A 14131-nucleotide genomic window follows, 5' to 3' on the forward strand; every position below is an offset into this window, starting at 1 on the left:
TTATTGTGTTTCCCCGGCTGCAAACTCGTGACGATGGTGTTTGTCAGAGTTAGAAATGGATCAGATCTAGGACGGCCCGCCTCCTAGTGTTAAAATATTTATGAAAGAACAAAGCCAGGCTTGTTTAATGCCCGTTTGTACTGAAATATGATGAAAACATATCGTCTGTGTAGGTTCTCAGTCATCCAGATGATGGAAGGAGCTTGAAAAGAAAGCGACTTAACTTCTTTGAGTTTCTGAAAACATCGTGTTAATAAATTATTTACTTATTTTTTGCAGGTCCTTTTTAAAAATCAGCAGCATCCTACCAGAGAAGGCGTTGCTCTACATGCATCCAGTGCAAAATGAAAGAATGACACTGGACATTTAGTTTTAGCGACCCAGCAGGACTTAAAATGCATCTGATAGAAGAATCGCTCACATACACCTGCTCTGGTAAAGGCATTGTTAGTGCAGTATCGGCACGCACAGACACACACTTACCTTGAACTCGTAGGACTCTTCTATGACCACTTCTAGCTGTGTGTGTTCGCCCAAACTGGGACAGCCCATCTTGGCCACCTCTTCCTCCTCCGCCCCCACCAAAGGCTTGTTTTCATTTGAGTCACCTAGGTGACAGTAGAGATGAGTAGTGATGAGACTTTAAAGTAACAGTAATAACAGAAACAGCTACCTGCCCAGCCTGGCAACGGGTCGGTGCTCGTTGGTTAGCAGTGACTGTACTTTCAAAATAAGAGCAAACCCTTCAGTTTCGGTGGATGTGCCTCGCCAGGATACTGTTTAAGACTTAACGTGCTTTCATTTTGAAATGTCTTTATTACTGCTCCATTTACTTGCACACTGACATTTTTAAAGGCCAAAGCTAGTTTGCTAATATTTTCACATATAGGATTTATTATTATCTAAGCTCCTACTTAAAAAACAGTCATTAGAAACCATTGAGAAACATACCACTCCCTTTACCAAGGCAATTTATATGTGCCGAATAACATGTGCATTTCAAATGCTGCATCCCTGCACAAGCTCTGCCTCATTTAAAGTTTGACATTCGTACCTATACATAACTTTACCCAACTCACAGTGAAAATGAAAAGATATTAAAAATAAGGTCTGAAATGTTTCCTTGTGTTATTCTGAGTTTTTTTTGTTTAACAGTGGGATATTTTTAAGGAATTAAGATGAAAATTGTCTAAAATGGTAGAGAAAATATCAAATACTAGTTACATATCATACAACATAACATAACATGTAACATGATAATTGTACTGTTTTATTTATGCAGTGATGGAAATCAGTAATAGATTCTGTGTTGGTTTATCGACCAAAACAAACTGTGCATCTATCAATACTTTCCACCTTAATTGGTTCATACCTTCTGTTTAGGAGGGATAGCCAACCAGAAGACTTAAAGACAAAAGCTGTTTTAGCAACAAAGACCAATGTATGAGCTACAAAAGAATGATATATATAACAGTGAATCATCCAAAGTCACTTTAGTGGAGTGCACGAAAAAAAAATATGGAGCTGGAAATGAACATAATAGGTCCATTTTTAAATTTCAGCTCAGCACAATTACTCTAGGTTTGGGCAGTCACGTTACTCAAATAACTCCGTGGCATTTAATCATCAAATTTTGCCCTGAGGTTTCTCCATATAGTCGTTTGCTAAATCTTTTAATTTGACAGATTTCAGACATCATCTTAAGACACGTCTCTTTTTTTCATTATTCTCAGCAGAGACCACAGCAGTGTGAACTATTACTGAGATCTATGCTATGGGTTGTGAAAGAATATTTCTGTATATGCTAAATCTTTAAACTTGGGAAACGCAAGCTTTATCTGCAAAAACGTAACGTTTTCTCTGACCTCTCCATTGCGCGCTTCCATGTATGCCTCAGCATCTCTCCCAAATGTCTCCTTGTTCGCTCACGTTTCAAAAACAGACAGCAAGTTATTAATTTTTGCTGTTATCAGTGTCTAGCTCGCTGTAATTGAAAAGCTGTGTACTGTATGTGACACAGCATTATGTGGTTGCCAGTCTGCTCGCTCTGTGACAGCATTATAAAACCCATCACATTTCTGTGTAATGAAACATGCCACAGCATGCCGCAGGCTATGGGCTCTTCCTGTGTGACATCTACACTATAGACTCTTTGAGAAGAGCCTCTGTGTGTATTTAAAGAGTGATAAAGCAGGAGGTTTCTGGTGTGGCTAATTGGCTGGCACGTCTTTAAAGACACGAATGAACGCGGCGAAGAATTTTTGTTTGAAAAATAAGTGAACTTGTCGATTGGGACACATTAGCTGCTCGTTGAAGCTGCTAGCACATTCAGGGGTACAATGCTGGTAATGTTTAGCACTAAATGTGGAATATATATATATATATACATATAAAAATGACGTATTGGCTTTGAGCATTGGTTCTCTCCAGCCTTGAGTCACCTCGGGGAGATCAGCTGTCTCTCTGTTAAAGAAGCCTTTTAAATTTTCATCTAAAGCTTCTCACATTCTTAAAAAAAAAGAAGGGCGGGGGCTTAAATGTTTTAGATTCTTGGATTTCAAAGATCTGCGCGGGTTTTGAATTAGCAGATGACAGGACGAGAGGAAAGAAGCTGATCAAAATGGTTCATTTGCCATGACTAAACTGCAAATTGTGTTCCATCTGTGACGACGCTGCGATACTACAGCGATTCCAGACAACGAAAAGAAGCTTTCTGGCTTTTGTTTATACTGCATACACTAAACCTCCTTATGGTGACATAATTAAGCAGATCACATGCTGATTTGGATGAGTTATTACTCCAATCCCTCCTGTGACACGATTACTTCAAAAACGCATCGCAGCTCAGGGCCAGTGATGGCGAAATCCTTCCCAAGTCACATCCTCAGTGGCTCAAAGTGAAATGTTTCCACGGTTAATCTGAGTTTAGATTGGAGGCTTCAGGTAATCAATGCTGGTCTCACCTTGTCTCCAAGCGACAGATGTGCACCGGGCCTGTTTGCTGATAAATAAAGACGTCATTCTGTCTGTCACACTTTCCTTGTTCCTGCTCTCTCTCCTGACTTCTTGATACTCTCTTTGAACACACACACACACACACACACACACACACACACACACACACACACACACACACACACACACACACACACACACACACACACACACACACACACACAGGGCAGAAAGCCTCACCGTGTTTCTGTCCTATCTCCAACAGAACAGGCTCTCCCAGCTCGATGGTAAAGGTCTTGTTCTTCTCATACTCTTCATCATCAATGATTTTCACCTCAATGATCTTCCTGTTTGTTAAAAAAGAAAAGAGAGAGAAGACGAGGCTCAGTGTGTGCAGTCCAGATAATTACCTTCTTGGTTTTATGGTCTCCATCATAGTAAGAGCTTGTTCATGGCAAAGGACCAGTCTATTAAAACTCTCCCCGTGACAGGTTGTAATCGGACACGAGGTCATTTCTGCTGCCCCTACACTGAAAAACACTGACATAAGTAATCATTATACTACCTAACCTAAAATAACAGTTATAATAAACACACCCAAAAAAGGAAAAATAATTAGATTTGATCCCCTTGTGATTTCTCTCAGAGAAAAGGATGACGAGTCTGAGCAAAACTGAAGGCTGAAGCCCAGATTGGCAGTACTTGGGGGGAACACCATGTGAGGGTGCTAGCTACCTCCCAGGCTTGACAACTGACAGTGATGCTATGAACACCACAACTACTGGGGAAACATTTTCAATCAGGAGCGCCCAGGGGAGCTCCTAAAATGCAGTGCAGAGAGTTTTGAGGGGATGTGTAAATTGGAGCGGAAAAAAGGTGTGGAGATTTTCAATAATAGCTATTGGAGCACTTCTTAGTACTGCTTGTGTTGCAAAAGACAGACTGTTGATATATTTTAATAATGATTTTATTGTCTACATAAAGAAAAGAATCTTTGAAAACCATAAAAACTAATAATGCTGCTGTAAATGTGACGGGAGTTTAACAGGACAGACTGAAAGCTGTGATTGCTTTTCATGTGGAGTTTCAATGTAAACCAACAATAATTAAACCATTCTGTGTATGTGGCAAATCTATTGAATCAATTTTTCCCAACTTTAAACATCTGCAAATTTGTTTAAACTGTGTGTGCATTCATATTTACTGGCTTGTTATTTCATTCAGTTTCCACTCAGTGCATAGCTTCTGTCTTTCTGCGTGTTACTTTTACCAGCTGCTTTCGCATGTTTAACCAGCTTCACATCTACGTTTCTTTGTGTGTAGCAGTAGAACCCAGACCTGAGCTACTTCTTAGCAACTGCTGATTTTTATACAATCAGAAGTTTTGGCAGTTTGCCTGTACGGTGTGGATAATTGGCTGGAACGTCTATGAAAACACGAAAGAGTGTGGTGAAGAATTTTTGTTAGAAAAACTTGTTGATTGGAACACGTGAAGAAAGTCATGTAGCGAGAGTCTCCTTAGTTGCTCTTTGATGCTGCTAACACAACATTTTTTAGCACTAAATGTGAAACACAATTCAAGCTAATGCATTGGACTGCAAAAAGGACAAAGGAGACTAGGTTAGTTGCATCTTGCGTCATGATGATTGAAAGTCATGGCATTCGGAAGGCTGCAGCCTCTGTGTCGGGCTCCCCAGACAGCTAACGACCCCCGGTTCCTGCCAGGATTGGTCTGGTAAATGCTAGATCACTCGTGAGAAAACTTTTATGCTTGGGATTTCAAATCCCGAGGACTGGATTCACTCTGCGTGACTGAGATGTGGCTGAATGCTGGAGCGTTCAGCTGTGTGTTAACACAAAGCCAAGTGTCATTTTCAGGTTTGAACATCCCAGCAAATTCACCCCAAGATTAGACCATGTAATGTACATAGAAACCACAAAAAGCCAAGAGTTAGAGCTCAGAGAGTACGGACTTCAGTTAATATTTAATGAAACGTTAAATCTTAAAGGTCTTGACGTTACAATCAGAAAAAGACTGAACAAGTAGAGCTTGTTTTGAAGGAGAAAGCCTCTTCTTTCTAAAAGAACATGGCAAAGTTGCATCTCAACAAAAACCACAATATGTCTGGAACAATCCTTTGGAAAGACAAGAACAATGTAGAGATGTTTGCCTGTAAAGCACGCTGAACCATTTGGAGAAAAGCAAACTCAGCATATCAGCAAAAGCACCACATATCAACTGCCAACCACGGGGGTGGAGGGTGATGATTTGGGGTTATTTTGCAGTCACAGGGCCTGGGCAGCTTGCAGCTATTGAGTCAACCATGAACACCTCTGCATATGAAAGTAGTCAAATGTATGGCCATCTGTCTGACAGCTAAAGCTTGTCTGAAACAGGGTCATGCAGCAGTGATCCCAAGCACAGCAGCAAACCTTCAACAGAATACCTGAAAAAGAAAACAACTGAGGTGGTGCAATGGCCCAGTCAAGGTCCAAACCTCTATTAGATTCTAACAATCCTACATACAAAGACAATATGCACCGCAAGCACCTTCAATCAAGGCTATTCCCTTTTTGGGTGTTCTATCTAAGATGTTAATTTCCTATGTCTGCCTTTGCTTTGCACCACGGTACTGCTGCTGATTCTGAATGGTGGGACGATATTTACTCATCACTGCCAAACACATCTGTGCGTTTAAATTCTGTGGAAGATGAGGTCAAAGCCTATACACTAAACTGCTCGCTGTAAATAAACATTTCAAACAGAACTGTCTGGCTGAATCAAACTTAGTTCAATCAGGACAACGATAATCAAAAGGAGATTGTTTGGTCCATCTGCAGTGCGTTATATTTGGTGGTATGGCTCAGTTCTGGGAAATCCCCACCCTGCCAAGCACATACGTGGAAAGCATAAGCCAGGCAGAGCAGTTAAAGCTACAGCAATGGCACATAGAGATGTAAGTCACAGCTGATTATTATTTTAAGACCATAAAATATAAAACTGGTTAAATATGACAAAGCCAAGAAAGGAAGATTTTATCAGAGAGCACAAAGCTTCAGCAAATTATACTTCCAATTACTTTAAATGGAGAGATTAAATGGAGTTTCACTAAAGTCATTACATGCAATGTTTATCCTCACTTTAAAAGGAGAACTACTTTTATAGTTTATAAAGTATTTCTCTGTTTAATTGTTATTTGTGCGTGTCATGCAGCAGCTTTGATGCTTCTAAGGAAATTTCATCAGGTTTGGTATCTTTCTGGCCCGTTTCATCTTCATCACTACGATCCATCTGCGTCTACCAAGCAGAGAGGAAGAAAGAGCGTTCACTTCCACCTGGTTGTGTCATCGCACGTTTCGCTGTCAGCCATGTTGACTATAATGCGGAAAATAGGCTTTGCTTCAGCAGAAAGCAGGAGCGAGAGGGAGAAATGGACGGGGAGACGTATATGGAGGGTGGAGGAAGGGCAGCGAGGGGAAGAGACGTGGAAGTCCATTTTTATCGTTGGCGAGCTGTCAAGGCAACAGTGGATATAACTTGCTGGATTTGCTATTTCCAGCGTCACATCAGCGTGAGTGGCCAACTCCCAGACGGCGCTGGAGAAGAAATTTAAATGTTGTTTAATCAGATGTGAAACAAAAGGAGATAAAAAAACATCCTATATTTAGGAGGACTACAGGGAACTGAGTAGGAAGCGAGATTACGCTCGTTATAGTCACAGACTGTAAATAAAAAATGGTGCCGCTTTTAAAGCTGTATATTTAGGCAAGTTCACTTGGGAATCTGTGGAGACTGACTTGCTTTTGGAGCCAGCCATCAGTGGCCATTAGAGAAACTGCATTTATGTGTTCTTCTTGCTTTATTATGTAGCTACTTTCATGCCACAAGGTGTCGCCACAGCGGGTAGCTCCACATGTCAGTCTTACCTTCCTGACGCATCCCCAAAGGGGATTTGTGTCTTTAGCTGGGACATTTTATATTTTTCAAATGATTTCACAGATGAAATTGTAATGCTGAGTTATGTAAAAGATTACACAGACATTGTTAAACCTTTTCCTCTGAACTGGGATTTTCTTTTTCTTGGAGCTTAGCATTTGTTACGCAGCACGTTTGTCAAACTTGTGATTATCTAGAAACTACAAAAACTGGAAGAAAATCATAAAGTTAGAAAGTAATTATCGTAGTATGAACTCTACTACAGCGGTCCCCAACCTTTTCTGCCTCTTAATGCTCTCTGGCCATGGTAACGCGTAAATATTTCTTAAAAAAAAAGACGCACAACTACAACACAACGATAAAAACCCTGAAAAACATAAATGTGACACCCGAGCCAGTACCGGTCCGTGGCCCGGGGGTTGGGGGCCGCTGCTCTACTATTAAATTCAATGCTTTAACCCAACCCTTTGACTTAAAGTGAGCTTCTGGCAGTGGCGCTATATTCTACTTTTAGTGGAGATATCATCTGAATTTCAGGAGCGGGACCTCTCCTCCTTCACGCCCCCTCCGGCCTCAGGCTATAAAAGCCCCCCTTCACCTATACCTGCTGTTCTCATTTTCATGCCCCACACTCCCCCCCCCCCCATTTTCCCTCTCTTCTCCCCTTCTCCTCTCTTCCTTTCCTTCATTCACTTCTCATTAGTACATGGGGATCTGCCCAGCCCGGGAGCCGTCGCCAGTCCCCTTTGAGGCCTTCCCCAAACCGCAGCACCAGTTCACACTTCCTCATCCCTCATCGCCCATCGTTACCGAGGATGTGGTCCCAGCTAGTTATTAGCTCTAATTTAACATCAGCTGCTAAAATGTGATCTGAAACCAAGAACTTAAAGTTCCAAACACAAAAAAAAGACAATTAAAAAGGTAAATGTGCGAGCACAATCACAGTAAACTCCAATGTGACCTCATAGAAGGAAGAACAAGAGTAGCAGCAATAAATAAGCACAAACTGACAGTGACATGGGCGAGGGAAGACAGAGGTAAGTGGATAGAGAAGTAATGAAATGCAAAGCAGGCAAACAGAGAGGAGGAGGAAGTAAAAGAGGAGAGAGAGGGATGGGATGAAGAAAAAGGAGGTGACAGAGAGGAAAAAGGCTGGAAGATGAATATGAGTAATACATAGAGTCTACTGAGATATGAGGGGTTACAGCTAAATACACACAGAGTTCATTCAGTGTTACAAGACAACCAGGACAGAGAACCATGACCATAAAATGCCCTTTGCTGAATCGAAGAATAAGGCACTGTGTCTATGTTCATAGATAAACAACAGAACTTGATGCATAACTCTAACCCCAGACAATCAGACGATGTCATTTTTATTTTAGATAAAATAAAACATTAGCACACGTTTTGGTAATCAGGAAACAAAGAAGATCATAAGTCTAAATGACATGTCTGTTTTGCTTTTCTCAAAACATAGCATTACTGTAATATAATGTAACAGATTACAGGTGGGAGCTGAGGCTGAGGAGGTGATGCACATCTCCTCTCCTCATTGCACAGCCTCATGTCCACTCTACAGTGACTAAGGCTAAGCCTGCAGCAGTGTCCACTCCCTCCCAGACACCTAGTGATGATGTAAGCCAAAATGATGATGAGAGTCTGTCTAGGAGGAAACGTCTGAGTGGAAATACTGAAGTCTTCCAGAAGTCTTTCCCCTAGATCACGGATGAGATTTATTGATGATTTCTATAAAGTAGCAGAAAGTGCATCTCTAATCCTTGACGACAGTCTGACAGGCTACCAGTGGAGACAGTGGCGAGCAAAGGCTTGTCTTCAACAATCATGAGACACACCCCGAAGCAGGAATTCAGATCCTTAAATCCCCTCACCTTCTGTTTGGAGACTTTTAAAGCAGAAGTGATCACAGGCAGAGCTTTAGTGAAAGGATTCACCATCCTGTGTCCTGTTTTTGCTTTTTAACAAGCCAGAGATAAAAAAAAACTTCTACAAACCACAGTAACAAAAGAGCCAGGCCTTTTTAAAAGGGATTGTTCTTTAAACCTCTTGCAGAACTTGTGAATCACTCAAAGTCATACTATTTGAGGCTGTGCCTGACACCTGGCAGGGCAGAGGTCCTGGTGGAGGACTTTAAAGTTGTCCTTCTGGCCTGCAGCATCATAGGCACGGAGATAATACCACCTCAAGCCTTGGTGAGCCTCGTGGCCAGCAAAACGCTCAGCGCTCAGACCAAATGAGAAGAAACTAAGCCGGAAAAAGGGAGCTCACAAAGCTGGAGCTGTGTCTGCAGGAGGAATGAGGAGGTGAAAATGGAGAAATCAACATTGACATCATTGTAACTTGTCCACTGATTTCATCCCCTGGGAACCACTGTCCAGACTACTTCCTAGGGGATGTGCCACAAGCGGCCTTATAATGCTATAGATTTAGGGTAAACGTTGATGGACTGATTCTTATAGCACTTTTCTTCTCTCCCGCAGCACTCAAACCACTTTATACAACATGCCTCGTTCATCCATTCACACCCACTTATACAAGCACTTTTTTCTATGCTTAAGTGCTTTCTATCTAACATTCACACACATTCATACTCTGATGGATGTATTGGAGAGCGACCTGGGGTTAGTATCTTGCCCGATAATATTTGGCATGCAGACTGGAGCAGCCAGGGATCAAACCACCAACCTCCCATAGATGACGTGCTCTACATATATACTTTTGCTTCTGTTTCTATAGATCCTTTTTTTATTGCCAAACAGGCTTCGGGTGCAGGGAGAAAAGGATACGATCTGAAGAAGTTAAGGCTCCAGCAGCGCTTCTAGTAGAAAAAAATAATGCTATTATTTATTTAACAAAAATGCAGGAACAGTGCATAAAAACACGTCCTAATGTCCTAAATTTGTGATATTCTTCCTTTTTACACATTTTTTAAATCTTTCCCTTCCGTCTCGCCTTCTGTTTCTACCTTGTTACTTTTTGACACCTGCTCCCCAGAAAGTTCCTCTGTCAGTTGGAGCCTCAACGCCCCGCTCTGTCAACGGACTGACACAAAAATCAGACACATACCAGGTTCACTGAGCACACAACTTGCACTGCCAGAAATAGAGACTTCGAAGGACAGAGTGAAAAAAAAGGTCAACAAAAGGTGTTGTTGATTGAAAAACCCCAGACAGAACTGAGTGAGCTGTAAATCGATTTAATGGGAAAGTTTTATACCGCTGCAGCGTGCCTGCGTGTTTGTGCGTGGCTCTAAAGTTCTTACAGTAGTGACGGTCCGAGTTTGTTTTGATTAGTTAAGCCCTCACTGCATTACTTAATGGACAAAACCTCTGTTTATATCTTTGTCTCCATCGCTTTCCATTTTCTCCTAGCTCCATTCCTGCTTTTGCGTTTGTGCATCTAGCTGCATGTGTGTGTGTGTGTGTTGTGTGCATGAGTGCTGTATCAGGCACTGAAAGACAGTCCACCATATTTTTATAGAAAGAGCATCGTAGAGAACCGCAGCAGCTAACAATTCATTTTCTTGAGTGATTCTGATTTATATACACACGCCAGTTTTACTATCGTGCCTTCTGGTGGAACCACTAAATCTCTTATTCATGTACGCACTCGCTCAGAGACAGAATTGCCACTATGCAGTAAAATCACGATGGTAAAATATTTTAGTTTAAAGGGTAAAACTTGGAAAAGGGAAGCCGAAGTCTGGCTGCTTGAAAATAAAACAAGAACAAAGACGAGGAGCCAAGACGGGGGGGCGTATATCTTGAACAGACCTTCAGATGGCTGCCAGGATGGTAATGGACATAACAACAAGTAACAGGATTACAAAAATTTGATTATAGTCCAAAAGGGAGAATAGCACTCTGCTACAGATTTTGATAGTTTACCGAGAGTGACCCAGTATATCTATCTCAGATATGGTACACTGACTGTGCCACAGATAAAGCAACTGAAAGCTGGGAAGGTAAAGCACTCGGCACATTATCCATTTCTGTATTGATGAGGAAAGAAGCCAAGATCTCATTTAGTTACTCCCTGCGCCTTGTTCTGGGTTAAATAATTAGCAAATTTCAAAACAAGTGTAAATGCACCGAAAAGAATTTGAAAGACTGAAACGCAGTCCAGTCGGACAGGTCAGTGAGAACAGTTAGGCTTCGAGCTCATTGCTCCCTGCAAATATGATGCACAGAAAGTGGAGAGTGATGAGTAATTATCCCATGAGAGCCGACAGGTGGATGCTCGAGTAGTGGAGGGGACGAAACAGCTGCAGGGCAGCGGTAGCACTGACATGTCAGAGGCCCAGGATCCTCCAGCAGCCGCTAGGCCCAGGATCCTCCTGCTCCACCAGGCCCAGGATCCACCAGCAGCCACCAGGCCCAGGATCCACCAGCAGCCACTAGGCCCAGGATCCTCCAGCAGCCACTAGGCCCAGGATCCTCCAGCAGCTGCTAGGCCCAGGACCCTCCTGCTCCACCAGGCCCAGGATCCACCAGCAGCCACCAGGCCCAGGATCCACCAGCAGCCACTAGGCCAAGGATCCTCCAGCAGCTGCTAGGCCCAGGATCCTCCTGCTCCACCAGGCCCAGGATCCTCCAGCAACCACTGGGCCCAGGCTCCTCTAGCAAGGCACCAACAAGTAAATCGACAGTGACTTCAACAGGCCATCACAAGGTAATATCTCACCATTTTCAAAATGCCGCCTAAAAAAGCAAACCCAGGAGTTGAAGAGGAGTTGGAGGAGATTAGGAAATCGCTTAATTTCATGTCTGATGAACTGAGCAAAGTGGCTAAACAACAAGGTATGCTACATGACCTAATGGATGAAATAAAACAACTAAAAAACTTGATAAAGGAGAAGGACAAGAAAATAGACGACTTGGAACGGCGACTCGAGGACCTTGAACAGTACACAAGAATGGATGACTTAGTCATAAGTGGACTGGAGACGCAACACCGAACCTACGCCAGAGTAACAGCTGGCGGAGGTAAAGACGGTGAAGATGCCCCGGTAGAGGAGCTGCAAACGCTTGAACAGCAAGTGATAAAATTCCTTCAAACGAAGAATGTAAGTATTCAGAGCCATCATATTGCAGGATGCCACACACTCCCCAGAAAAGACAGTAAAACAAAGCCAGCAATTATTCTTCGGTTTGTGAGTCGCAAAACAAAGATTGAGTTACTGAAACAGGGTAAGAAGCTAAAAGGGACCGGTGTGTATTTAAATGAACATTTAACGAAAAAGACTGCTGAAATTGCAAGACAGGCACGCAGCCTGAAAAAACAAAATAAGATACAAGCGACACGGACGAGGAACTGCAAAGTAATGATAAGACTAAATGGCAATCCTGAAGAAGCGAAAGTTGTGATGATAAGAGAACTCAAAGACTTAGAGCAATATAAATAATCAGGAATCTGCTATGGAATCTATTGGAAAAGTGACGATTGGATAATGAACAATGGGTATGGAAAGTGTTTCTGGCCTTATGGCTCAAAAAACAATGGAAAAAACAACAACAAAAACACATAAATGACAAGTTTGGACACAGATTATAGGTTTCCATTCAGAGATATTGAAGAGGAAGACTTTGATTATGAGAAGGACTGTCAAGGAGGTTATTTTGCCACACACGCTGAGAAGATGAACTTCAAAACGTTTAACTATGCAGAGCACAACATGCATGACCCTGAAAGTAACATTGACCCAGATAATCACTTCTACAATAACAATAATAGTACTTGTGAGTACTATACAGATGACCAATTTAATATGAATATTAAAATGGCAAATGCATTGTCGGTCATACATTTCAATAGTAGAAGCCTGTATAAAAATTTTTCTAAAATTACGGAATGTTTAAGTAAGTTAAAAAAGTTTAATATAATTGCAATATCAGAAACATGGCTCGATAATGAGAAAGTTAGTGAAATGGGACTGGAAGGATACGAATTATTTACAATGAACAGGGTGAATAAAAAAGGAGGCGGTGTTGCTTTATATGTAGATAAAGTTTTGAAATGTAGTCTGATTGAATGTATGTCAAGCATCATAGATGACGTAATGGAATGCGTTACTATTGAAATCCATATTGAAAAAGCTAGCAATATAATTATAAGTTGCATCTACAGGACACCAGGATCATGCCTTGAGACATTCAATGAAAAACTTGCTGCTATGTTTAGCAACCTAAATGATAAAAAAGTGCAAATAATTTGTGGTGATTTTAATATAGATTTGCTAAACCCAAACGGACATCAGAAAACAACAGATTTCATCAGTACAATGTATAGTAACTCCCTTTTCCCTGTAATTATAAAACCAAGTAGAATAACAATTGATACAGCTACATTGATAGATAATATATTCACAAATAAAATTGACCATGAAATAGTAGGTGGACTTCTTATAACTGATATAAGCGATCATCTTCCTGTTTTTGCAATTTTTCAAAATTATTTTGGGATTAAAACTAAAAAAAAGAATCAAACATTTGATATGATACGACATAGAACAACAAGAGCCATTGCTGCCCTCCAGGTGGACTTAAAGGAACACAATTGGAATGAGGTTTTTGCAAATGAAGATTCAAGTAGTGCATATGATGCATTCCTATCAACTGTAATTTTACTATATGAAAAACATTGTCCTTTAATGAAAATCACTAGAAAGCATCACAGATCAAATAAGCCATGGATCACAAAGGGGATAGAAGAAGCTAGCATTAGCTAGATATTTTAAAAGAATTATGAGCTTTTTATGAGCTGCTAAAAAGTCCTGCAGCTTGTCTGTTGGTAAACAATATCAGCTGGATTAGGATTGTTGCTAATTCTGCTCTTAGCATGCAGGACATGACTCATCTCGACTGCACACAAGTCTTTCCTGCTTTAGCTTACGTTTACCCCGTCACAGTGGCGCGCAGCTAAGTTTGCAGCCTGTCTCTAAACCTAGCTCCACTAGCAGCATCTCGTGTTAGCCTATTTCCCCAGACAACAAACACAACGGTCTTGCAGTTTCCTAAACGAGGATGAATGCCCTTCCTCTGCTTATTCAGCCCTGAATGCTGATGCTTTCACCATCTACACGTGTCCACGTCAGGCTGTTTTTCTACCAGAATACTCCTACATACTATGAAAGGTTAACGCAAAACATGCTTGATAGCAGCTGAAAGATGACAGCTGAGGAGAGGGGGCAGCGATCCGCCTTTTACAGACTCTGGGCTT

General features: G+C 41.5%; 1 protein-coding gene across 2 annotated transcripts in view; it reads right to left on the minus strand.

Annotated features, from left to right (window-relative positions):
* The window catches only part of LOC134624943 (sodium/calcium exchanger 1-like), a 127555-nt gene that overhangs the window by 17661 nt on the left and 95763 nt on the right, over positions 1 to 14131 (minus strand). For both annotated transcript variants that reach the window (XM_063470155.1, XM_063470157.1), the window contains 2 exons: positions 3196 to 3302; positions 484 to 608 (listed from right to left, as the gene is read on the minus strand). In XM_063470155.1, the coding sequence (XP_063326225.1) occupies positions 484 to 608; positions 3196 to 3302 (232 nt within the window). The remainder of the gene's footprint in view (positions 1 to 483; positions 609 to 3195; positions 3303 to 14131) is intronic.

This window comes from Pelmatolapia mariae, linkage group LG3_W (genome assembly GCF_036321145.2).
Source record: "Pelmatolapia mariae isolate MD_Pm_ZW linkage group LG3_W, Pm_UMD_F_2, whole genome shotgun sequence".
In the NCBI taxonomy this organism is placed as follows: Eukaryota; Metazoa; Chordata; class Actinopteri; order Cichliformes; family Cichlidae; genus Pelmatolapia; species Pelmatolapia mariae.